The sequence below is a fragment of the Manacus vitellinus genome, unplaced genomic scaffold, assembly GCF_001715985.3.
Source record: "Manacus vitellinus isolate BGI_N305 unplaced genomic scaffold, ASM171598v3 scaffold_18_pilon, whole genome shotgun sequence".
In the NCBI taxonomy this organism is placed as follows: Eukaryota; Metazoa; Chordata; class Aves; order Passeriformes; family Pipridae; genus Manacus; species Manacus vitellinus.
The window spans coordinates 9,519,807-9,547,190 of NW_021939324.1; the positions used below are offsets into that span (position 1 = coordinate 9,519,807).

General features: G+C 41.0%; 1 protein-coding gene across 1 annotated transcript; it reads right to left on the reverse strand.

The window, feature by feature from the left end:
• Positions 1–3,355: 3,355 nt before the first annotated feature.
• On the reverse strand, positions 3,356–16,361 carry ENC1 (ectodermal-neural cortex 1). The gene is made up of 3 exons (XM_018070492.2): positions 16,275–16,361; positions 9,839–11,651; positions 3,356–6,475 (listed from the first exon to the last, which is right to left on the reverse strand). The coding sequence occupies exon 2, from the start codon at positions 11,637–11,639 to the stop codon at positions 9,870–9,872; it is 1,770 nt and encodes a 589-aa protein (XP_017925981.1). The 5' UTR covers positions 11,640–11,651; positions 16,275–16,361; the 3' UTR covers positions 3,356–6,475; positions 9,839–9,869.
• Positions 16,362–27,384: the final 11,023 nt, after the last annotated feature.

The following is a 27,384-nucleotide window of genomic DNA, read 5'->3' on the forward strand; positions in this document are numbered from 1 at the left end:
AAAGTCTTAGTTTGTATTTGTGACTCTGGCTCATATAACTATATAATTGCAATTAAGTAACACAGTCAACCATAAACTTTACCTCTGAATCAGAGCACAGACTATGACCCACAAATTCCAGAGTGATTACAAAATATCTACTGAACTTCATCTAATACCAAGCGTTAAGTAATTTACTAAATGTCTGATAACATAAGAGAAGGATTAGGAGGGGTCCTGGCAGAAACTCCTGTGGTTTTGCCTGCTTCACAGCTTCCCATTGCTTCAGAGATAAAGATTATGGTTTCTAGGGTAACTAGACACACACACACAAGAAAAGGACACATTGTCTAGTTTGGTTTCCTGAGACTGTCAGAGTAATGTCAGGCCAGCATTGCCTACACATGATTACAAAAGAGATTTTTAATATATTTAACCACTCATTTTAATTCACACCTTATGTACAGTTTTTTGTTTTAAGGGCAATTCTTATATTTCAATGTACAGTTTCTAACAAATAGTGACACTTTAAAATTCACAGACTGTAATTAAAGTCACATAGAGGACAGATGGTCCCGTTGTTTATGTGCGTGTGTTACCACCAAGGGAGTTTGTACTTGGCCTCATGCCACACATACACATAAATGTAAAAATTTGAATAAACACAATTTTCCTATGATATTTATGTTTCTGTATGGTTTATGAGCATACACACATGCAGATGATAGACCAGATTACCGTTTCATCACAGCCTTTCATGCTGTGGAACAGAGTAAATTATGCACGTGAAAGATGTGTAAGGGCCAAAAGTGAGGCCATGCTGGTAAAGCTAGGGTCTAGTGATCCTTTATAACAAAAGTGACTTGTCTCATTCAGTGTTTGCCGACCAGGGTCATGAGCACACATAAGCATTCCCATGTGCATACTTGTGCTGTGTCTCTGACAGAGCCCTACTCCGTCTTCTTTTTTTGAAACCAGAAGACACCATGCAGCTGCTGCAAAGCCCACAGGACGCTGCCACCTCCTGTCTTCAGGCACACCAAACATTGTTCACTTAACTGTGGACACTCCTGCCCTTTTCTCTCCACACTTCCAAAGCTTCATGGCATTGCATCGGAAGCAGCAGTATGACTCCACCTCTTCGGGACCCATCTTTCCCACTTACCAATGTCCAGGTTACTCAGAGACAGCATTTCTTCCTCCATCTTCAACAGTATTTAGGTGATTGATGCTGGGTCAGACAACATCCCCCCAGTTATCAAGGACCTAAACACAAGGTTATCAAGTTATCAAGTTATCAAGGTTATCAAGTTATCAAGTTATCAAGGACCTAAACACAAGGACCTAAACACTTGTATGTCCCAGCTGGAACAATGGCAAATATATCAAACTGCACTCAGGAGTGTTCCCAGGCACAGAATAGACTGTCAGTTCTGCTAAATCATTTGAGCAGCCCTAACATGGTTTTGGCCCATGCAAACTTGAGCTCCTCTGGAGTGTTCCCGGGCAGAATTCAAGGGCCAGAGCACTCCAGAAGCCACCCCAAGCAGCTTGCATGCATCCACCCTGTCTTGTCATGACAAGGGGCTGCTCAAAGAGACCAGGGTTGTTTCATGCCAGCTGGCCTCCCTGCCAGAGACTGTTTCTGGGCATGTTCAATTTACTAGCATAGACAGACCCTTTGAGACATTCCTAGGTCAAGACTGATCACCCCAGTATGCTTGATGAAGCCATACTCAGTGCTTAATGAACTGATTCCTTTCTAATCATTCAAAGTATTTAGTTTTTATACTTACCATGAATAGAGCCAATGCCTTGCAGATGCATTTTTCAGATTATCAGTTGTTTTAAATCTAATTGTACTTATCCTTTTTATATTCTTACCATAAATATCAGGCCTTCAGTATGAGAAGACTTCAAAGACTTCCAAGCAAAGGTGTTTGAATCCATCACCAGATAGAAAAAGTAACCCAGTGCCCTAAAATGACACCAGTGAGTCACTCTGGAGCAGTTTGTTCATGCCTAGTGCTGCTGTAAGCATCCCATGCCCTGGTGAAATCCAAATCAAAAATCCAACCCAGGTTACTGTCTAGAAGAGAGCTTGTAATAAGCAAAGAAACTGATTTAACCTTCCCACAGGGGAAGGCTGATTTCTTCCATAATTCTTCATATTTAGAGATTCTCTAAGTGCCCCTCCCTCCCAGACAAAACTGGTGGCAAACATCTCAAATACAAGTCATCCAAGCAGTGCCAAGGCCTGAAAGTCACTTACTGCCCCAATTCCTTTGGGCAAATAAACACCATAAAGAAACCTGTGATTTTCAGGGGGCAGCTGAAGGAATTTTAATAGATTAGATTCAAGATTAGAAGATGTCAGAAAATTTAATTCTTGTAGAAAGAACTATTTCCTGCTACCACCTTGCGTTTCTCTCTCTGTTAAACAAGTACTACAATGTCATTTCCAGGGTCAGGAATTCAGGTGCTCCATTACACAAGTCATGTTGTACAGGCTGGTAATGGCAACCGAAGCATCAGCATCCTCAGATCACTGTGCTATGACCTGTGGACACCCCTTTCTCCTTTACTTCCTCTTTCAGAGCTGTATAGGCAATGGGATGAGTTGGTAGGTAGAGAAACAACACAAGCAAGGAAGAAAGGCCCTGTTCCTTTGCCCCAAAGCAACAGATGCACACTTGAGGAAACTCCTCTTCTAGGCAGGACAGTAGGTCAGTACTTAGCAGATCGGAGCAGAACTGAACCTCCAGGATGTCTGCATAAATGCCCCTGCATGACGTTATTTTATATCTGGACAACATGTTCAGCAATGCTTTAAGGTCAGATATGTGCTAATTCAATGTAGAAAATCAGTAGGAGTAAAAACAAACAAAACAAAAACACACACACACACAAAAAAAAAGCCCCACCACCCTGCATAAAAACATAAGATGAAAAGTTCAAAGAGCTTGGCTGTATGTGTGCATTATACAGAACAACTGGAATGTCTTATACACAGCCAGCATTTTCTACCTTAAGAATAATTAGGAAGGATTCAAGATGCCTAATTCGGCTTCCAAGTGGTATCAGGTACTAACTAAACTGTACTGCAAGCACCAACAAACTTGCATTTCCTGTTCTTAAACGTTTTGAGGCTCTCAGAGTTTTAACTGCTGAACTTTGAGATAAAGATCATAGTAACAGCAGCAGGACAGAACAAAGGGAAGGAAAGCACAACTGAAGCAGAAGCTTAAACCAAACCATTTAATTGCATGTTGTCGATGTGCTTTTCTTAAGAGGACATAAAAAGGACATTATAAGGGATTCAGAGCATTTAGGGGTGAGAAAGGAGGGGAGAAAGAGACGACACTTGAAATAAACATTCTATGGAGAGGAAATCTCTAATAATTTATTGACCTTCAGTTTCACATTGTGAAAAAAACGTGAGTTGTACAAAATCTTAAGATGTAGTAGCAAACAACATAGACAATTTTATTTCTTCACTTGCACGGTTTTCTTTTAGCACATGAACCACATCTTCAATGGCCAGGAATGGGAACATTATTCTGTTCTAATTACTCTTATTCCAACAAGTGTCAGACGTATAGAAAAGGGGCTGCATAATTATACCAGAAGAGGAAGGCTGTCCTTTGTTAAATGTTTCTATAGTAACCAGCCTGCAAAATAAGAGGAACCTTCCCATCTTATGCCAGGGGTTTTGTGTGCACTCCCCTGTGACCTGCATTTGCTTCCAAGTGTGTGGTGTTTTACAGGACTGGAATGGTCAAGCAGTTAGCCAGGATTCCCACATCAATTCAAAGAGCAAGAGCCTAGTGTATTCCCCGCAGAGCAGGAGGCCCACCCTGACTTCAGCTTCCTTCAGCCTACACACAGGAATTAATTGAGGACTTGAAAGCAGACCACAACTTTGGAAACAGCTGCAGAAAATTCATCCCACTTTTGGAAGTTCCATGGCACTACAAAACACATTTCATAAGCTAAATAGATAGATGAAGGGCAGCTTCACCTCTGGACTCTAATCAGCTTGACAGAGAATACAGGTCTCAAAGCTATATGCCCTTATTCAAACAAGGAGGCCCCTGGGGACCTGGTTCTTTACTTCCTTGTACCTCATGTAGCTGCTAGTGCCTGGGGAGAGGACATGCAAAGCACAGGAAGTCTGATTTTATGGCTCCCTACGCACTCCTGACAGTGATCCACAAGATGAAAGGCAACAAAAATTCAAGGCTGTTTGCTTCAACATGGCAACCTGTGCAAGTACAGGGATATAGAAAGGAATCCTACCCTATCTAAGATGTTTTCCTATTGCTCAAAGGCCATCTAAGGGGGGTGGAGAGGTTGCGGGTTTAAACACTTTTTTAATCTATCATCTCAAGGAATCAGTCTAACCAGCAGAACTAGAATTTTATCACATCTAGCTGGACCTCACCTTTTTAAAAATCTGCTAATGCCTTCACTAACTAATCAATGTTCTGTCAGCATTCACAGAACTCCAATACTTTATTTCTGAAACATAAGTCTACTCCAAACAGCAAATCAAATGCAAGGCAACACAGAGAAACTTCCAGTGACCAATGTAAACACTTTCAGATGACAAAGCTTTCACAAACACAGCAACATCACTGTCACAGAGAGAAAGGCAAGCATCACCAGTGTGACTATTTTTGTTTTGCATGCACGCATGCAGTTGTTTACTTATACCACAGCACACACCAACCATGTTACTGAATGTGCCAGTTAAGTTAGGCTTCAAAAACATTCAAGAAAAAAAACACAATACAATACATGCTTCATTAGAGGATCTGGCAAAGTAAGTGCCTGTGAAACACAAGCTTCTGAAGTTCCAAAGAAAAAGAGTAGCTTCATCTCTGTCTAAAGACCAGAATGATAAGAAACAATTTTATTTAAAAATCAGAGTTTGGTTTCTCAGGATTGCATCTGACACTTCTGAGCAACTAAGTGACTAATGACACACCAGGATAAGGAAAATAAAAAGCAGCAGAGTTTGAGGGCCTTTTTTTTTTTTTTTTTAAGATTAAGAGGTTTGAAATTCATCTTCTATCCCCATAAGAATTTTTCTAGAGCACTTGCGTCTTTGACATCTGGCCACTCAGATGATCATCTGAAATCCAGATGGATGAGGCAATTCAGTCAGTGCAAAATTGCTGCTCTTTCTTCTTTTTTTTAAGACTTCATCACTAACCTATCTTGAGGGTTTTTTTGTTTTTATTCTTGAATCACCATTCTCCACTCCTTCAGGACAATGTGACTATATTGTAGGTAACTCTTCTCCAACCCAATAAATAAATAAATAAGTTTGGACAATGACTTCATCTGGGCATGGTATCCAGAAACTCTTCCACAGTATTTGCGTTGCAATCGGGAAGCTGCACAAAGAGAGAGTTGCAAGAGACTTTGGCTATTCCCAGATTAGAAATTGAAAGGCATGACCAACAAATGAAATGTTGCAAGGACACCATCTACAAGACACACCACATGCAACCTGGGGAGCTGGTGGCCTGAGAAAGTGACTTCCATGGCTTCTTCCCTTAGTACATGCGTAATTCAAGATCCTGTCTTTTAATCCTTCCATTTCCAACTGGGAAGCCACTCCTTCCTCCCACCTCCAACTGTTACCCAACAGTTTTCTTCCTTCGTGCAGTAGCGCAAGTCAGCAATCACAATATGTGCAAAACATACAATTCACACAAGCCCTTGCAACATGAAGACAATTGCAGGCATTGTTTCAGCATGCAAGCACTGAACAATAAATAACTATATCTACAAGTAACATAATAGGAATAGGACAGTTTGAACTACTCATAAATACAAGGAGGAACGAGAACAAGGAGTATCGGAGGGATGTAACTTTTGTTCCCCACTGTTGCAAAAACATTTCACCATTGGACTGTTCCTTACAAAGCAGGTCACTTACTGCACACAGGACAATGCAACACAGGGTCTAGAAGATGCTGTAGGCACTGCCCACAGACAAGCACTCTCCAGTCAGCAGAGTTCAGCAGCAATACTGCTATATCTTCATTCACAGCAGCATCACGCTGTTTCAGACCTGTCCTGCTTCCCCTGCAGCTGGCACTTCAAACCACCACAAGGAGAGGTGATGACCATTTCAAATTTCACATAAAAACAGTGGAGTCCGTGGAAATTGAGTGCTGCGCGATGCACAGCTCAGAGATGTTCTGTCTCTTCTTTTTTGCCTTTGAAGGACTGATTAATATTGGCATTAATCCACAATTACTAACACAAGGACCAGAGCACAGGTTTGTCCATTCATATTTAAACCATGTGTTGAAGCACTGAAGACAGGTGGGTTTTTTCTCCCATTCCTTCATGTCTAGGTTGTATACTTTACAAGGTGCAGAGGATTTTCTTCAAATGCAAGAGATGCCAAATGATTCTTCATGAAAACCACTTCTCCAGATCTGAGGTTCCAGTTTTCTTCTCCAAATAAAGAAGCAAACTAAAAGCATGGGAAGAGGTGGGGGGAAAGAAGAGAGAAATTACTTAAAGGGTTTTGCTCCAACAATGTAAAACAAAGTTTTTGTTACATGTCAAAGAAAATCTAAAAGTGAGGCTTAGGATACAATCCAGTTGATGGGCTTCCCTGCCCACCCCCAACCTCAATGTTCCTTTGCAATACCCACTACTGGTCAAGAACATAATTCTTTAGGGTCAGATTCAGACTTTATTATTCTACTAGCCTTACTCTGCAAACCATTCTATTGACCCCAGGAAGACTGTTTTATTCTTTGGGTATAAATTCAGACATTTGAAACCTAAATCAAACTGGCTAAATACAGTTCAATACGAAATGGGCTCCGCATTCTACACACTCCAACATTTTTATGTTCTCCCAAAATCTTAAAAGTTTCTGGATTTGTTTTAAGCAAACATAATGTTTTCAAACTTCTCTTCTACAATATCCACATGAGTATGTAGTGCAAACAGGTTTTTTTCTATCTCTGGGCCAAAACAAACCTGGTTGGAGTAAAGCAGAAGGGAAGGTGAAGATGTCTCACCCCAATACCTCCATTCACCTTAACAAATTCTGAACTGAATTTATTCACAACATAGAAAGGGCCATACAATTCCCTTACTTAAAATGTATCTACTATTCATTAGAGCAGAATTCTGCCTCATTTCTTTTTACATAGCAATGCACCATGCATCAATAAGCCGATCCTAGAGTACTTTATAAACTTGATTATTCAATGAGAAATTCAGCCTTTGGATGCTGAGACTGTGCTTTGCTTTTTCACTGTGAAGTTGTATTGAAATGCCAGCTTCTAAACCATCATCAGTACATCACAGTAATTTCTGACAGCACTGCTAGAATTTTAGGGGGCAAATCCTACCTCATTACAATGGAAATGAGCTCCAGTGCACTCACAGATCCTTTGAACACACCACATCTCTCTCAGGCTCTGATGTCTAAGAACAACAGAGCACACTCACAGGAAATAACACAGCCTACATAACAGCCCAGAGCATCCAGCGTTTTTGCAACTGTGGGTTATTTTTTACATCTAAAAAAGGTCTCCACACTTAGCACTGATTAGTCTTTTCTAGAAATTCTTCAGCATAGCATGCAACTCTTCCCACTGAAACAGACTATCAATACCGAAGTCAAAACACTGTTCCTTGTCCTAAAATGAACTTTAAAATATTATAAACAATTTCAAAACAGAGGGAAAAAAAAAAACTACTCAAAACTCCCAAGATTGAGGAACTAGACAAAGTACACTGAAGTCTTCCTAAAAGCTGTCAGATTGGGGCCACACAGCACCACGAAAACAGAGAGTAATCAGTAGTAATTTCCTTTTTGTCCCTCCCACCCACTGACAAAGCAGCAGGAGTCAGCAGGAAAAAAAACAACCTACTTGGTGGATGAGCACACAGCATTGGAGAGATTTCAGTCATTGGCTACATTCGGACAGTTATCTCCTGTGCTAGTTAAGGCAGTTATCTTGTGTGTTAGTGAAGCTAAAATAATGGCTTTTAACAAGGTACTGCAGAGTAAAGGAAAGCTTTTTGCACCATTATATCCTAAGAACTCTTTTTCAAAATAAAACACTCCCTCTCATGTACTGTAAACTCCAGAACAATTAAGTCAGTCTCAGAAGAGTAAGTCAATATTTTTCTTGGCACAGACCTGAGTCCACGCATTCAATACTGCTGCTCTGATAACACTGAGAACTGCATAAAATCAGTAATAATACAAAGTAACTGAAGACATCCAGACATTATTCCCAGCTAGGGAGGAAGCTGCCACATAGAAATCAGGGCTCCCATTTGCTGGCTGTCAGGGAGCAATTACTGCCAGCACCCAGGACCTGGTTAAGTCTCAAGGGTTTGCCCTGCTTTCCCAAGAGAAGTCTGGGAAAAACAAAGCAAGTACTGGAGAGGAGAGAAGAGAGGGTAGTGTTTTCAAGACAAATAACGACTTGAGACAAAAGCATCTGGTGGCACAACACAGCCCTAGATTTCCAAGCTGAGCTGCTGCTTTGCATGGCCCCAACCTTGTATCCTTTACTCAGTCAAAGCTCCCAGTCAACTGAAACACAACTACAAGATGAATCTTCAGTGTACCATAGAGAAAGCAATTTCATGACTACCCTACATTTCTTGGTATATACTTCTATCTATACTGCTTTAAAGACTTTTTAGGTAAAACAGAGGCATATGCGCAGCTTGTTCAATTACTGTAACTGTATTTATTTGCCTCTTCCTTCTAACATGCCTGCCTTCATCAGTACAATATACACCGTTCAAATCCAAAATAAAATTACCATTCACGGGGCATTGATTATTTAGGATCAAGCACACACTATATTTGTTTGACTGGTGGTAACTGATTTTGTACTAAAGCCTCGGTGGAAAAGCAAGGGATAAAAGCAACACAACACAAATGGGAGTCTGCCAGATTTGTTGCAAAATACACAAATTAAAATCTGAAATTTTTCTCCCCTCCTCCTAAAAATAAGAAATGCATAACAACCAACCAAGTAAGACCAAATTCAGACTTGCTTGTGAGAAGATACAATGCTGAAGTTGCATCTGGTAAGAGCTTGGCCCATTATGTATAATTAAATTGTTTGGGAACAGCGTGCACTATAGACTGGTAATTATTTCAGCCAGCATTAATTATAAGTCTTCCTGACACTATATCTAGTTCAACATATATGACCATAAGTATTTTGAAAAAAATCTCTATTTTAAAGGATAACAATGGAACAATTGCAACCTTAGTCCATGCAGATGCAACCATGCTGCCCAGGTGAGATGGAATATTAGGCCTGAACTGCCTGTAAAACACCTCATAAAACAGCAACTTTCCCCAAAGCCTGTCTGTCTGGAAATTTAAGTGAATTCACTATCAGGCTTCAGATTAGTATTTACAGTATCTTTTTGGGGTACTGTTGGTAGGTACAGAGTGACTTAGCCCCTGTCATGAGGAAAAAAAGTACTGAAACTTTGTTTAGCATGCATTCAGCATCTAAAAGCACAGCAAAAGTCAGTTTCCAAAAGATTATCTGCATTTCCCCACAAGTTGAAAATGTTATTTTTGCTCAGTCTTTTACATCTAAATCATGCAGGAAAAGGCCTCGTAAAAAAAGTGTGTGCAAGATATGTGGCAAACTACTTTCAGCATCTGGCTTTGTCACAGACATGGTGCCTGGCTTACAATGGCCCACGAATGTACATGTCTTAGTTGCTCCAGCTGTAAAATGGGATTGAACATACCCACCTTTTCTCTGAGCTGCTGCTGAAAAACATTGTGAAAAGCATTATTACAGTGAAATTCAAAAGTGCTATTTCTTACCTGATAATCTGTAATTGCAACATATACACAATTAGGAGGGGAGGTGCTTCCATGTGCTGACAAATGCCGTGGGAATTAGTGAATAGGGCACAGTTGTTATGCTGTTCCATACATCTAATGTGGGATCGTAGCAGTCCAATGTTTTGCACCTCTGAATGCCAAAGTAGCCTCCAACCACATACAATTTGTTTCCAGATGCCACTGCATGGCAGCTCATTCGCTTAGCTGTCACATCTCCCACCTTAGTCCATTGGTATGCCTCACTGTTGAATTTGTAAGCAGAGCATGCAGAGAATTCAGTATCTCCACCCATTATAAAAATTTGGTTACCCAGAACAGCTGCAGCTGTGTAGCGCCAGGGCTGGGGGCAGGTGGCTGGTACTGTCCATCTGTTTTCACACTGATCATAGCACTGAACTTTGGGCAACTTGTCATGGCTAACGCTGGTACCTCCAAAAGCAAACAGCTTCAGCTTTGCACTGACTACAGCTGCATTGCTTACTCCCTCTCGCAGTGGGGCAACCATGGTCCATTTGTTGGTCACAGGGTCATATTGCTCTACTTGCTTTAAGGATACTGAAGGGGAAGCTGGAAGGCAACCAGTTGCTGCAGTGTGTCCTCCTACTACATACAAACAGTGCTTAAGTTCAGCAGAGCCATGCCCAAACCTAGCTACCAGCATGGGAGCAGCCTTTGACCACTCCTCATGAAGGGTGTCATACACCCACACATCTTTGGAGACTCCATTTTCTGATCCTCGTCCCCCAGTGATATACACTTTGCAGCCTATGGCACAAGCACTGAACTCTTTCCGTGGACTTGGTATGTCAGCCTTTGGAATGATCTCCTTTGCCTTTTGATCCACTAGATACAGCTTGTCACACATAAAGGTTTGGCCACCCAAAAGAAAAAGTGAATGGCCTGTTTTACGGGGTCTGGCACACAAGCTAGTGACCACTCCATCATTCTGTAAGATCTTTAACTTGCATCTTATTGATTCTTCTACAATCTCCTTGCTTTTCCGTTGCTTGGTGATAAGTTCTTCCATGGCCACATTCTCCATAAGGTATATGGCTGGCAAGAGGGCCAGTCTCACTGTCTGCAATAGCTCCGGCAGGTAACAGTGACGCTTACTCAGGTCATAGTTGACCCAGTTGATAGCTGATTCATATACCAGTCTTTCGTCTTCAGTTTCTAATTCTTCACTGGAAAGGAGCTGCACTACCATATCTTTTGGCAGTTGGAGGAAGTCTTCACTTTTACTGATACTCTGGAAGTTGCTAAGGCACATCCTCCAAGAGAGCTCATACAGCTTGGTACACTGGTGAGCATCCGACAGCAGCAGCATACCAAGACAGTTGGTGGGGTGAAGGTTTTTCTCCAGAAATTCTGCACAAGCATCCCGAATGTCCTGAAACTCCAGCATGTCACCAGCCTCCAGCAGTGACTCTGCATTCTCCTCATTGATGATAACCCTGGAGGAATATGCATAGTCCAGAAGAAGCTCCAAGACTTCCGGGTGAATAGAATTATGAAAGTTGACTTCACTGTCCTGGCTCTCTTTCAGTCCTCCGCTGAACATTGCTTCAAAATAGCGGCTACAAGCAGCTAGAACTGCTCTGTGGCAGGGGAATGATCTGTTCCCAGCATGGAGAAGTACATCTGTAAAGAGACGCTGCTGGCGCAAAAGGTTCAGGTGAGTAAGGACACTATCGGCATAGGATGACTTGTGGAACAAGTATATGTTTATGGAGCCAGTACTGGCCCTAGACTTGCGATTTTCATGCATGCTGACTGACATTTTCTTTCAGACCTACAAAGAAAGGAAAAAACCATAAGATAAATAAGTGTTAAATTCATCATTACTTTTACATATCAAAGAGTGTATCTATTATTCACTATAAGATGGGGGAGAAAAAGCCTTAATTCATAGCTGAGTGGACAGAGAATTACATCTACCTTTGGCATGTGTTTATTTTTTTGTAAGATGAGATTCATAAACGACATAGTCTAAATTTGTTGCCTAAGAGCAGGTTTATCTTGGGAAACCTGATCTCCAACTTTCATAGCAAGCAAGTCAGAGAAAGAAAAGGAACCAGGACCGATTTTCTCACCCTTCCCCAACCTAGACCAGCTGATTCATTACATACATACACATGCACATGCTTGCAACATTCTCCTGTACTGAATCATAGCAGGAAGAGCTACCAGACAGAATACCTAAGGAATGTCAAAAGCTGCAAAGGGAACAAAAACCTACTAATCCCATTAGGAAGCTTCCCTTTGGTATAATGATTCCACATGCAACAGCACAGAATGGAAAAAAAAAAAAATCAACCCAACTCTAAAAGAAAAACCTAGTATCAATCATAAATTTAGACTTGCATAATCATAAAAAAATATGACAAGTAAATTTTACATATTCCATCTTGAACTCTGCCAGTGGCTGCCTGCTATAGTGATACAGCATATTCATAGGCAGAGTCAGCAGAAAAACGTGTTTTGACTACCAGCTGAAGTCACTGAGACGCTGCCTCCGAAACCACCTGGAGAGTCAGGTACTCAGCACACAAGCCATTAGTTCATTCTGAGGTTTGGAGGAGGCATAAAACAGAAAACATATCCTACCCTGCTCTATTTGTAACAAACACAATGCTGTTCAGTTCCTGTTTAGAGGTGAACATTACTGTTACCTGTCACGATATGCAGGTCTGTGTATGATTACGGCAGCAAGTTTCCAGATTTAACTAAAAATCAAGCCAAAGGGAGGAATACTGGCAGCAATGTAAAGCTAGTGGCCAAAAAGTCACAATACAAATAATAGGAGATGAAGCATACAGAGTCAAAGTGCAAGCTGTGGCTGTGACCACTACTGTAATAATCTCACCTCTCTCTTCAAGTTGTAGAAAAAGCTCAAATAGAGACAAGAACCAAACTCAACTAATTACTATTATATTTACATGCCCCTTTTACTGCACCTTCAAATAAAGAACTGGGCAAAAGTCTACCTGGAAAGCACACAATGCCCAAAGTCATAGCATGACCTGGGGCCACTCGTGAAGGTTTTTAATGTGGATATACTTTGCTCTCACACCGACATTTTTATATTCCTGAGCATCTTTAAGCAGCACAAAATAGTAAAATTCCATTCCAACATTTCATGCTTTTAGATGATACAAGAGCTTTACAAGAGTTGAAAATAGCATTTTTAATACATATATTTTTCTAGATTCATATGACTAGAAACATCAATAAAAATCAAACCCACATATGATTAATTTGGGCAGCAGACTCCGTTTCAGAACAAGCAATCTGTGTATATGGAACATATAACACCTGCAGATTAACTGTAGCATAGCCCATACCATCCTCCTTGCTATCTCTGCTAATGTGCAGAATAATTGATTCGTCATATTGAACAGCAAGTTTGTGATACACCTTTTCCTTCAGTTACAGCAAAAAAAAAAAAAAAAAAGCCCCTAAAACCAACATAAATTAAGGAATAAAGATATGCCTTACTGTAAAACTACAATAGCCCACCTCCTTTAATCTGAAACACAATTTGTCTGATGAAACTTAACTGGGATTGAAAAGAACAAGCAAGAGTGAGCAATCCAAAATCCTCCATAACAGAAAGGAATTCTACACATCAGAGCCACAAGGCAGAGTATCTGTCTTATTCTACCATGCAAAAGTCTAGAAAGGCATTTTACCAATGCTCCCTAGACGAACCTATCAAATGCACTAACACTAAGCACAGAACAACCCAAGGCAGGTGGTATATCTTCATAAAACAAACCCTTTTACTAGGAAAATTAAATTACCTTTAATGTAATTGTATTGTCTGGTAAAAAAAATTCAAAATACTTAGATGGCATTCAAGGATCCTGAGCACCAATCTCAGACTAATATTACCCACTTAGTCTATAGCCAAAAATATGATACTGACTATATACCGGTTAAAATCTGCTGGCACTGAAGGATTACAGAAAGGGTCATGGCCTGAAATACTAGTATACAAACACTTTGAAGACACAGATAGGAAGGTGAACCTTTTAATGTCAACTTTTTGAAACTTTTCCAGGCACTTTACTCTTTTAAATGCTATTATGATGCAATGTAAAGCATTCACTGGATCTCCCTGGATGGGTTTTCCTCACACTGAGGACCTACTCCTGCAAGGTTTCCTCACCAGGGAGCAGGATGGGAGCTAAACACCCCACTGATCAGGGACAACAGAGAAACCAGGATCTGAAGATGCTCATTGCCCCCCACGCTCCATTCCAATTAAGTGAATGTGCAGACACCACAGTCTAGGCATGTCAGCATCTCAGTGAAAACACAGGTCGTCTTCTTTCCCCCACATATTGGGGGAATTCAGAGTATACTGAAAACTTTCTTTCATCATGCACACAGGGTTCAGAAATAGGGCAGGTAAAGTTCACATCAGAAGCAGCAAATATAGGCATTCAGTTCTTTCACCAGGCTGTGTACTCCTGTGAGCACCACTTGTTAAGCACCATTCAGAATGAGCCCATAACCACAACAAAAAAGAGGTAAACATAAAAAAACCACCACCCCAGAGTTCTACAGACCATATGCACACAGGGAAACAGATCACTGTGTGCTACCCAAGCCCACCCACGACCATAGAAACAAATACTGCTGTAAAAAAATAATTTAAAAATATATATATGAACCACTCTCTAATAGCTGCTGAATAAGGCACTCAGTATTTCACCCCACTAAAACCAAGAAGACTTGGTCTCTCAGTGAGAAGCACTTGCAGATTTCATACATGCTGGTCTTGAACTGTTCTGTAAGACTGCCTTTATCATCACAATGTCATCTATTCGGAGGAATTCAAAGTATTCCAATTCACATGTAAGATAAGCTAACATATTTCCCCAAACAGAACAAAGATACATATCTATATATATATCTTTTTCCTCCACTGTGGTGCTGATATGAGTTCACACACGGACTAGTCAAAAAAACGCCCTTACAAGCGATTATCATCATTCACTAACAGGTAGTGTTTCTGTAAATGTCCTTTTGCAGTTTCTGGCAATTAGCTCAGTCCAGAATCTTAGAAGAACATTAAAACGTATAAATGACATCTCCAATTTCTCTGTTTTGTGTTGGAAATTATGCAAGCCTCAAATACTTCAGCAGAGGTAATTTACCTTGTGAGCAAATGTTCATCTCGAATAATATGAGTCAATTCCCTTCAGGCACTTTTTTCCTTAGAAATAATAATATTTGTATGTAAAAGACAAGAAGTGGTCAGGAAATTACAGATATAGATTTTTATCTAGGAACAGAGGTTGAACCGAGACTTTGATTTATAATTACACTTCAACAGGCTACTTGTCACAGCAGCCCAGTAGTAAACACTACTTTAAGACTAAACAACAAGCTCCTTGTCCTACTTAACAGCTCTACAGGACGCAGGTCGCAGCCTAAATCAAATGAAAAATTAACTATTTTCAAATTACTGACACCTCCCTGATGCAGGCTCATTTTAATATAACCCTACAGTTACATAGCGGTTTTTCTTTAGAATCAGTGAAACTGCTGAAAGAGAGGAAATCTGCTAATCATCCCATCGATGTAACGAACACCGCTTTCAATTGCTAAATCTTCACCGATACTATCAGTTTTGCAGAGCCAAATCGTGACCTGCCGAAAGTCTTCAAACTCAGTGGCTTCCTAGAACCTGCAGCGAGACAGAAAGCAGAACACGCTGCTTCTGCTAGGAATGCACTACAGCTCACCACATGCAGACAAAGAAAGGCAAATCTAAATTCCCCCCAGTTCGCTCCATAAGAACGCCTAAACCACTCCGTCTCTGAAAAGAAACTTGCAGGGTTTCTTCCCAATCTGATAAAAAAAATAATCAGTACGAGAAGTTAAAACGCATTTAGTTGCCTTTATAGAGCAATAACCACGTGCAAAAGTTTCTGTGCCGGCGCAGGGAGAGCAGCGCCGCAGTCAGCTCAGGGAACAGCGAGGCGCTCGCTAATTCCCTTGTCCTGCCTCACGCCCGCTGAGGGATGCTCCGGATCTCCTGGGGACCCAAGCAGGAAGCTGGAGCCCACCGGGGAGGCTACCAGCCTTCTCAACAGGACCCGACACTTTCCGAGGGCAGCCGCATACCAGCAACTCCCGCGGATGCCCACCCACCGGCTGCCCAGTGCCCCGCTGCCTGCGGACGGAGCGATGGTGCCTGGCGTTCCGGTTGGGGCGGAGGAGGGCCGGGCTCCGGCTCTGCCAGAGGCCGGCAGGGCAGCCCGGCTCCAGCCGAGAGCAGCACGGCCGGCAGCGCAGCGGCAGCGCCGGCTCCGAGGCACGCCGTCGTTCTGCCCCCTCCCGCAGCGCCGCGCTGCCCACCCGCCTCCCCTGCGCTTGCACTCGCTCGGGCGGCACCACTTACAGCGGCGGCTCCCGGGCGAGCGCGGAGGTCCCTGGGCGGCCGCAGCGCCGCGCATGGGACGGGAGCGTGGCTTGTGCCGGCTCGGCGGGCCGCGGAGGCAGCGGCAGGGCCGGGAGCAGCCGGAGCGCCGGGCGGAGCTGGTGCGCTGGCGGTAGGGGCCGCGACAGGAGCGAGCGGGAGGTAGGGAAAGAGGACGGAGGAAGGGAAGAAAGGGGCTGCCGCTACTGCGGCACAGCTGCCGCAGCTCTGCGGCCGGCGGCGGACGGAGAAGCGGTATATGGCTGGGGCGGGGGGAGCGTTTTATGCAAAGGTGTGAGTGACAGGCGGGGGAGGGACGGCAGGACGAGGGCAGCGCAGGAGTTGTCCCCGGCTAGCGGCGAAGATGGTGCAGCCGTGCACGGGGCTCCAGGACGGCCTCCCCATCCTGAGCCGTCCCTGTCCCGGCCGGGGCGGCGAGGAGGCTGCGCGGAGCCGATCTGACCAGCCGGGCGCTGTGCGAGCTCCGCGCTCTCGGCGCCGGCACTGCGCGGGGCGGGCAGGGGAGCAGCGCCCGGGAAACGCGGCGGGGGGCGGACACTGGAATGGCTGCGCAGGGTGCGGAGAGTCGCGCGGGCGGGAGGACTCCGAGCGCTGCGGATGCCGCAGCAGCGCTGCTCCCGGTCCTCCTGGCGTGTCTTTGGGAAACCCCTCCTAAGCGTCCTGGGGAGCGGCCGGGAGGGCGCGGAGGACCCTGGGCATCGCAGTCGTCGAGCGCCGCTCCCGGCGCTGCTCCTTCCCGCGGTACCGTGGAGCTGCCGCCGCTGCGCTGTCGTGAGGCCGTCAGGAAGCTTCCGCTCCGCAGATGCCCACTGGAGAGCTACCGCAACACAAAGCGAAGTCTGGCTTTAATTATTTCTCAGTTAACAAAGTATGTGAAAAACGCACTTGTGCAAAAGGCCAATTTCAATAATAAACATATTCTAGACATAACAATAGTGTTTACATAATTGTATTGTGGGGCTCTATACAAGAAAAACACAAGTTATCGTACTAAACATCGCGCATATTGCTAGTTTATTATTTGCTAATACCACTTAAAGAAAGGGTATTAGTTTTAAGAGGCTTTAAGGAAAATAAGAACAATTACTCTCACCAGCAGGAAACTCCTTGTTGAATACAATAGATTGGAGAATTTGTTCTTTCCTCGTAATGAAATGTCACCCAAACTTCTCTTGTTTAAAAAAAACAAACAAAACAAAACCAAAAAAGCTCTGCAAGCAATTTGCTAACGTGCAGGAAGTTATTTATATTCCTGTTGCTGGACTCTAGAGTCTGCAGATAAGTGCACACTTAGTGTACAGCAGGACACATCTGTAATTCTAGACAGCCTACAGGCATATGCAAGCTCAGAGTGCATGGCTGAACAGGGAGCAGATGAAAGAGTAATTTGTTTCATAGATTATTTCTTTTTACGATATTGTTTTATTATGACATGAAGTATTGCAGATTGCATGGTCTAAAAATGCTGGAGACTTGTATGTAATAAAGTATATTTCAAAGTTGTTTAGGTGTGAAAAGCTGTTGTAAACAACCTTGCACAAGGGGTATTCACGGACACCACTGCTCACTTGAATCGTGTGTCTCTAGAGGATTTTGGATTAGACTGTGAATATTCAACCTTTGTTGCACATTGTATTGTCCATGTTATGAGTCTACGTTTTTCCTTTCATTAACCATAAAATGCCTGACCCTATTTTCCCATATTTTTCCCCAACTAAACCTGCAGAGATTCCACCCAAATCCTGTCCATTATGGTGAATCTTTCATAATCTGGTGTCAGGAAGTCAGATTATCTCATTTTATGCAACTAAAAACACAGGGATGCATTACTTCATACAGTGTCAGGGCAAACTTAAAACAGGCAGAGTTATCACCATGAGTGAAAAACCGAAATGGTAGAATAATGTTATCTAATCTATTGCTTAGCAACATCTGAACTATGGCTGTAAGGAATGGTCAATGAAAAATGAGATCCACAAAGAGGACAACATACATGATGCCCACAGCATGCAGATTTGGGCAATACTCCACATGAACAAAATGGGGCAATAATCCTGTAAGCAGGTGTCTGGATGAAGTACTGATCTTCCTTGTCCTCCATGAAATGAGGAACCTGTTGAAGTTAATCAGGGCAGAATGATTGGATGAAGCTACAAGTCATCTGTTGGGGAAAAATGTACACAGCCAGACAGACCCTTCTGTGTGTGTAACTCAGTGCACATGCACTGTGTAAAGCAGTGGGAATGGTGAGAGTAAGAGAGGGAAGAAAAAGTAACTCCATAGTCTGTGCTAACAAACCACAACAGTTGTTCTCCTCTTTGTGCTCAAGTGACAAAGAGCACCCAAAGTGTCTCTCCTGCTTTCTGCACAGGAGGTAGAACTAGATAGCTTTGGCTGAATACAGCTTAAATCACTTTTAGAATAAGAATGCTTGTGTGGCTACCATGGAAAAAACACTCAAGAAATTAACTTGGTCCAATGTAAATCTTTGGCCTGGTTTATGTTGGTCTGAGAACTAAGTCAGATCGCAGTTAAACACTTTTCTGGTTAAGCCAGTTTTGTAGATGGGCCAATCTGTATTTTGACAATGCTGAAAACAAAGCTGGTCTAGCCTATCTCAGGACATAGTTTAACATGCCCGCTGAACTAGTTGAAACATGTTTCTCCTAGTATTTGTATGCCAAGATAGATAGGATCTTTGTAGTGTTGCTAAATATCATGATTTTATCACAAATCACAAGATAATTGGCCCTTTTCTCAAAGCCTCAGCTTCTAGAATCATGTGAAATTGATAATCTCTTAGGGTTGGTTTTGTTGCTTGTTTGTTTTTAATTAAAAAGTCTGAAAGAATGACTGTGGAATTAAAGTATAGCCTTGAAAACCAAAAAGCATATAAACCTCCAAATAGTTTAATTTTAATCTCTAGAACTGTAAGTGCCACATATGATTCTGAAAACATTGGGGTAGCAAAAACTTCTTTGTTCAGTTGAAATCCAGCTTGCTATGCAGGGAGCACTGCTGTTTAAAATAAATGAGTTTCACCTCACACTTTATTTAAATTGGTTTGGCTTCTGTGTTGAGACAAGTTCTTGGAACCTTGAATCTATAGCAAACTTTATAATATGGCTTTTTGGACACTTAAGTGTTTTGCAGGTATACCTATTCAGCTAAAACATCTTCCAGATTACCCCAACAGCACCAGCAACAGTTCTAGGCTGGCAGAGCTGTACCAGTGAAATAATCCATTTACCAGTGCAGGTTATTTCATTTGGGAGATGGAAATACATATTTTGTTTTGTTTTGTTAGTATCAGCTGAATCTACACTAGCAGGGTTTGCCAGTACAGCTATCTTGGCAAGCCTTTTAAGTGCAAACAAGCAGTATGTGCCCGCATCACAGTCTGAGATCTCATTTTTAATGCTATTAAACAGCTGTGTCTTGGGCTTTTCCCTTGTTAGACTCTTTTTAACCACATTATTTTGTTCAACTGCTAAATAAGCAGCATGGGGTTAAATGTATTAGTGTAATTTATCTTCTTTCCTTCCTAATTTACACTTTGAATTAATTAATTAGAATGATCTAATTAACAATGTACAATAACAGTACCAGTGCCAGAGCTCTCCCAGGGGGATGGGGCTGGGAACACCCCTCGGTGACCCACACCTGCGTTTCTTATCATTTGCCTTTGATGGGTTTCTCCAGGCTGGTCTGCAAACAGAGATTTGGATGGATACAGCACAATGTGTTATAATGCTTGTTTAGTACCAGAAATGTACTAAAACTGTTTGGTGGGAGGTCAATATTCAGTATTTCTTAGCAACAGCTACACCGGTTGGTCCACTAGTTCTGGGGTGAGAAATCCCTCTTTGCCCTGTTCTCCTTTTCTCACCTCTGTGTGTGTTCATTTTTCAAAAGGGCCAGTCAGGCTGGCCCTTAGATGTCATTCCTTCGTGGCCTGACAGCTCAGACTGAAATACATGCTGCTGTCTAAACCACAGCACTAAGGGGCAAATATTGGTGTATGTGACATGTAACTGCTCCTCTCCAAAATATCAGTGTGATAAATGGTTGTGAGGTGTGAGTCCCTTGTCACTTTTAAAGTATTTGAACACTAGCCCATTTGGAGTCATCATCTTACATAAAAGAGATAGGAAAAGTCAGGCCTCAGTTTCCATTTAAGGGTGAATATGTTTTGCACGAAAGATTTTCAGAAGGGTCAATTTGTCTCTAAATAATGCTATAAATGCTCCAGACATTTATATATGTCTGGAGTCAGAAAGATTTTCACTTGAGGCTTCTTGATCCTTAGGAGAAACTCTTGTAAAGCCTGACTATTGCATCTAGTCCAGATTCCACTGTTCCAGCAGTATGTACTTACAAAGAAAAGTAGTATTGAGAAAAAAAATATGTTTCAGATTGTAAGGAGAAGCCATCTGCTTCTCTTTTGTATGTAATTCCTCTGTCCATCTTACCATTTTCCATTTTGTCTTACCCTCTAATTACTGCCCAAAAAGTCTCTGCTACCTGACATTATTTTTTACCTATTCCATATTGCCTGTTCTCCCTCTTAGCAAGAAAAGTGATTCCTGGTCGTGGAAAACAACGATGATGAACCACTTTTGAGCAGGTTTGATTAGCAAGGGGTCCCAGTTATTACTGATAGGCAAGCCACTTTCCAAAGATTTGTGGATCAGCACACGATTGGGAGTACCACTGCAAAGAGTGAGTGACTGGTGCCATTTCTGCCATCATTTATGGTGACCTTCAGCAAAAGTCTTAGCACCTCATTCATATGTTCGTTGTCAGGAGATTTCAGTTTCCTGTGTATATCTTTGCTGGCTATTTCCATCCCTTAACAGTGACTCCACACAGGGTCAGTGTTTTGCCTCTTTACAGGAGCTATCTCCAGACAGTGCAAGGTCTGAGCCTTGCAGCAGCTTCTCTTCTCTCTTGCTGAGTAGCAGTGGCCCCCAGTGGTGACAGCTAAGCTGGCTTCTTATTTCAGGTTTTACCACTCAGCACTGAAAAGCCTCCATGCTGTAACAGAAAATTGGCATAAGGACTTCTGTGAGTTTCCCACATCTTCCACTTCTGCAGGGACCATGGGCCAGTTTCTTCTGACCCCCACCCGGAACTGACCAATACCAATGAGGCTTTCAGACTAGAGCTATGCCTTATATCATTCATTAAAATGTTTAGTCTTTAAGAAGGAACTAGGTAATTTTAATGAAACAGCATGCCATCTAGGAAGACCCCTAAATGATGGAGACATTTTGCTTGTCTTCATCTTTTATGTTAGTATTAAAAGCAGAAATACAAAAATGTATTCATGCAAACAATTGCATTGTAAGGACAGTAGTGCACATCTAAATAGCTATTCTTACGTTCATGGCTAGCATTACACAGTTAAACACAAGGTATTTGAGGGCTTTCAATACCTAAGGACTTTTTAAGGACTTTATTGAATGTATTTAAGAGCAAAGATTTCTGACATTAGATGGGAGTATGTAGCCTTTTTGGACGTGCAACACTGAATCACTGAAGCTGCAAACACAGACATGTATGTCTCAAAAAAAAAAAAAATACCCTGGGGACTTGTTTCACTGTTCCAGTCACTTAGATGCTATTTTGCCCACAAGTCAGAATGGAACGAGCTTTTCACTTTTTCAGGCCTGCTGAAGAAGTCAAGCCATACATAGACAGATGCCAGAAAAAAAGAAGGCAATGCATAGGGGCTGAAATGCCCTTACTCTGTCACATACTTAGCAGAGAGTTTATCAGATTTCTTCAGGTGGATAAGAGCATACATGAGGGAAAAACTTTCTGCTCCTTCTGTTTTTCAGCACCCAGGAGACCTTGAGTTAATTTGTCCTTACGGATATATATAGAATGATCAGGACCTTAGGTATAAGTCCAGGTTGCTCACCTGTCAAAAGTCTGTGTCTCAATGCTACTATCATTCACTGTACCAAATTAAAAGGAGAGCCAACAAAGCTCTTCTGGTCATGCTTTCCATTATCATATAGGTAGTGGATTAGTTTTCAGGCCTTGAGTGGGAAGTGGTCCACAGAACCAAAAGAGCTCTGAAGTGTATATTGTTTCCAATTTAAAAAGGTTGATGATAAGAATACATTAGAAATTTGGAACCTTAACATGGTTTGTTGGAGATCACTGCTTTAAGGAAAAAGAGAGTACAGAATTGTCTGATTTTTATGGGTTTAGGACAGATCCAGACAAGTATTTTAAAGCAAGCTTGTTTGTGTATGACTTTATTAATTTTCCTGCTCAGCAATTCACCACAAACATCTGGAACAGCATTGTTAGTAGTTTTGAGGCCATATAAATTCTGGATGTTCTTAAATAGCATTTTTACAGATACTTCAGATCACTTAAGAAAGGAACACTTTTGAAGGCTCTTGGCAGAAGATGAGAAGGTTAAAACAGACTCAGTTACCTAGTCTTAATCTGTGAAGTTTGATAGTTATGAAGACTAAGTAATCTGATTCCAAACTTATTAACAAAATTAAATGTGTCCTATGGAGTTGGTATTTCTGTGGTTTAGATCAAACTTTTGAACATGTTGCCTACAGCAGGGGTTGTTTCCCAGGCATTATGTGCACAAGTAGCCTCAGTATCCTCATCAGCCTGTGTCTGTTTAATGAGAAGGACTTAAAAGGACACATTTGCTTGTTTTAAAAGACTTGTTTATGTGCTCTCTCAAAGCCTTTATTTGAGTCTTTATTCTTCTTGTGTACAAAGGAAACCAGTGAATTGGATCCTGCCACAGAGCCCATGTATTATACAAAGGTTTAAAATCCTTCATGGTCTTGGTTTGAATTTTATCTTTTTTTTATGAGCAAGCCTTTGTAGAAGACTAATTCACCATTGGTGCAGTGTGATGCACTTAGGTCTGCAGGAAAACCTTTTTTTTTTAAATGAAAACGAGCTTTTGAGTGAAGAAATGTCACATTTTAATAAAGAAAGCCTTGCAAGTTACCCATTCAACAGTGTGAGGAAACCAGATTTCTTAGGTGAACTGTATTCCAAAAGGGCCTATTACTTCTCTGCCTTAAATGTTAATTTGGATGGTCTAGTTAAGCCCAAGTTAAGTCAAAGGGCTTAAACTTGGAAGAATGTGTAGAGTGGGCAAATCTTCAGAAGTTTCTTAATACAGTCAATGTGGCATTTACTCTGGTTATTGATTTGTGTCTTCAAAGCTCTGCTTTATTTTAGGCTAATGGAGTTTAATTAGATATTTGATTGCTACTGAAGGGAGTAGAAAGGAAACTGTTGATTCTTTATTTGAGCTAAACATTTTCTGGCAGCTTTCCCAACCTCCAGGGCATGTCTGAACATGTTTTTACTTTCCTACCTGAAGAAGGAGCCACTTGGCATGTCAACATATGTATATTTTGGCTTAAAGAAAAGACAGTAGTTTGGAAATACAAAAGACAACTTCTGTCCTTTGTAACAAGTTGGGCGTGTTAAGATGTAAAAGAGGTAATACATTAAATTAGAATTTGAAGTGCATAGTTAGAAGATGGCTGACTGATCATTTGGGCTTTCCTAAAGAAAGCTAAGTTTTTAGTTAACAGGCAATTTCCTTTTTAGAATCTACTTTCATCTCTATTTGAACTTACAATTTTGTTCAAATAGAATAACAAAGCCTCATGACTCATCACATCCAAATAATTGATTGGAAGAATCATCAGATTTTCCTTAAAGGTATAATGCAAATTCAGCTGTGGAAGCAATCGTATCCTGTGATGGCTAAAATAATAGAAGATTCCCACTAGTACATTCTCTAGACATGTTTGAAATTCATTCCTTATTTTGAGAAATTGCACATATCATAAGTATTCTGGATAGAAAAATATTTGGAAGGCTTTGTCATATCATAGTAAACAGATGGGAGGAGAGGCTGACAGCCTTATGACAGTGGCCCACACACAGCAGTTGTCAAGCAGAGATAGTTGGATTTTGTAGTCCAAAAGTAATAGTTCACCAAAATATCTAGGCAGGTATCTCTAAGTGTTCAGTAACTTGTGTGACCTGCCCATACCCTCACGGCACAAATGTACATACATACGCAGAGCCTATGGTATGCACAAGCCCAGCCAGAACTTGTGTCTATACACGTGTACTCACATTTTCTCATCTAGAAACATGAAAATTAAATTTATGGATGACCAACAATGTGAAAATTCATCAGATTTGGAAATTTGACAACAAATATGTCAAGCAAATTTTACATGTTCGTTGTTCATCTGAAGATTAGAAATATGTGAAAATCTTAATAAACATTAATACAACTGCCAGAATTTCATGCAAATGAAAGCTTCATTCATATGCAAACAGAATGCTAAGATTTGTCTAGAGTATTACCTGAGCTCCTATGACTAAGATACTTTAGAAAAACCCTTTGGCTTCTTTTCTGCCCAGGAACATTTCAAGAGGTTTTTCATCTACTAGGGGTCTTTGACATTCCATTATATTAAATGGGGAAAAAATCTTAGAGGTATAAAATGTCTTCACAAAAATCTTAAATGATTTCATCAGATGCCATTGATTTTCCCAGATCACTGTCAGATCAAAAGAAAAAAACAGAAATATTTCAAACATATGAAAAACCCAAATGAAAAAAAACAAACCAACTTAGAATTCTCCTTTATGATTGACACAGCAGATTTCATTCAGGTTTTATAAAATAAAATTAATTTATGCTGCCTCTCTGAGCAGTGTATTGAAGATGTGTTTCTTGTGTTATCTGAGAGCAAAACAGTTTTAAGTTTTTAAATAGTATTGACATGCGAACTTCTAAAACATGCACTAGGTAATGTGATGTGGTTTAGCTTTTTCATGCTAATGCATCTCAGTAAACAGACTGTAGAAATGAAAACACATTTAAAACACAGGACTCCCAGCTCATCCAAATGCAAAGCACAAAATTTTATCCATGATCTTTAGATAAATTTAAACAAGGACCAATCTTTAGACTCCTAAATTTTTCCTTTTAGTATAATCTAAATGTTTTTATATTTCAACATACCCCAGTATACTCTTGTACGAGAAATAAGCTCAAAAAAAAAATCCAGTCCATTGTTTTAAGAAACCAAAAGAAAAAGATACTTTCTTAATTTATTACTTCAACAAGGCTTCTAAGAAGAGGAAATCTCTTCAAACCTTCATTCTTCTCCCACTGTTATAGTTACAGCACCTACTACTGTGGAACAACCATCACTTTCAACTATGTACTTGCTAGGTATAATGATTTAGACACCTCTTTGTAAACTGTGACAGTTGTAAACTGTGGGCTGATGTCTGCAGCCATCTCTCCCCATTTTCCCTGCAATGAGGTGGCAGATACCTGATCCAAGTCAGCACCTGTGCAGGCAGGGCAGGAAAGGCACATCCTCCCTGCCTGAGTACGAGACAAGCACATGGCACCAGGCAAGGCAAGAAATTGCCCAAATCTCATGAGAAATTATGTTAAACTCACAGTTTAGGGAGTCCCTTATCACAAACAAACATGAGACATCTGAAAAAGGAACGAGTACATCTTGGATTCATTGAAGACAATAGACAGATGATTGGAGATGTGGTTTTGTCTCCCTAATTATTACAGAGTTAGGCAATTATGTTTAGTGAAACAGACATGCATTTATATTACCGATGTTCACAAATATAAAACAGTCTCCACCCTTCCCTCTTTAAATACATCCCTTCCCCTTCTTTTATTATTACTTATGGTACAATTACTTATTCTTTATAGATAAACACATTCTTAAGGAACTCATGACAGTAATATTTTTTTCTTTCTTGTTTTCTGCATATATTTATTTCTCTTTGCACGTTCTTGTCTTGTTCCATCTTTGCATAGTGCATTCAGGCTGTGTCTTAACAGCATACAGACATCAACCCATATGTTAACAACATACATTTCTCTTAGCTGCCCTCCTATCTTAGCAAGCATTGTCCATAAAGGTAAAAGGAGCTGCAGAGAGAGAAGCCTGCCAATTGCACAACCAAAATATACTCAGTCACAGCCTGGTAATGGACTGATTCTAAAAGGATTGCACAGATTTCACCCTGATAAGGTTTTGGTATCCCATGCCCTATCTGATCCACTTACTTCAGAAAATCCCATAGCCATGAAAAGATAGGTTGCATCTGTTAATGCCTGCAATCATAGTTATCCACTCTACCCTGATCTGAACCAACAGATTAACTCTCAGTTTCTGAAGCACATTTTTTCAACATTTTTCATTTAAGACTAAAATCCAGCTCCTGGAAAGTCAATGGGAGTTTACCAGTGAACATCAATGCCTCTGCTATTTTATTCTTTTTCTTCCTAACCAGGAACTGCCAATCATACCGTATTACAGAGTCATTTTATTAGGCATCTAATCATGCTTTGAGTGAAGTAGAGACAAGTTACCGTTTGCCTTTGTCAACAAGAGAATTGGGTGCCTTCAGCAAACCACCAAATTCTCCACATGTTTCTTTTCTTGGAAGACACAACTCTAAACAACTTCAAATCATTTTGACTTCTGAACTGAAAAAAAACCAAAACATTATGCCACCTCGTGTATGTAGTATCTGAAATCCTACTTCCTGACTTTTTTTCCCCTCTTTCGGGACCTAAGTGTTTTCCCATTTCCTTCTAAATAGCAAAGCCCTTAAAATAGATATTGTTAGATTCAAAGTTAGATAATTCTGCATGACTAGAACGAAGCATCAAGGAAACTTAAGATAATATAAAAATTTAAATCTCACTTTTCATCAGAAAATCAACTTGAGCTTTATAAAATGTGTAGTTATAACTTCAGACTCTTTGCCTGGAAGTATGTATTTTTGACTGAGATGTCTTTTTTGTGATTATTCTTCAAAAATAATAAATCTACATATGACAAAACATATGCCTAATGATATTAGGTAGTCTTCTTAAAATATTGGCACCTTGGCACAACAGCTCTTGGCAGAAGTGAAAGGAGTAGACAGATGGCTTCAACTGTCTTCCTCTCCTTGTTTTTCTTTCTCCAGTTGCAGCTACAGCCAAGGCAGAAAGTCA

Bases quoted from the DNA above. Each gene is read 5' to 3' on its own strand.
- ENC1 (XM_018070492.2), bottom strand. From the start codon at position 11,639: ATGTCAGTCAGCATGCATGAAAATCGCAAGTCTAGGGCCAGTACTGGC.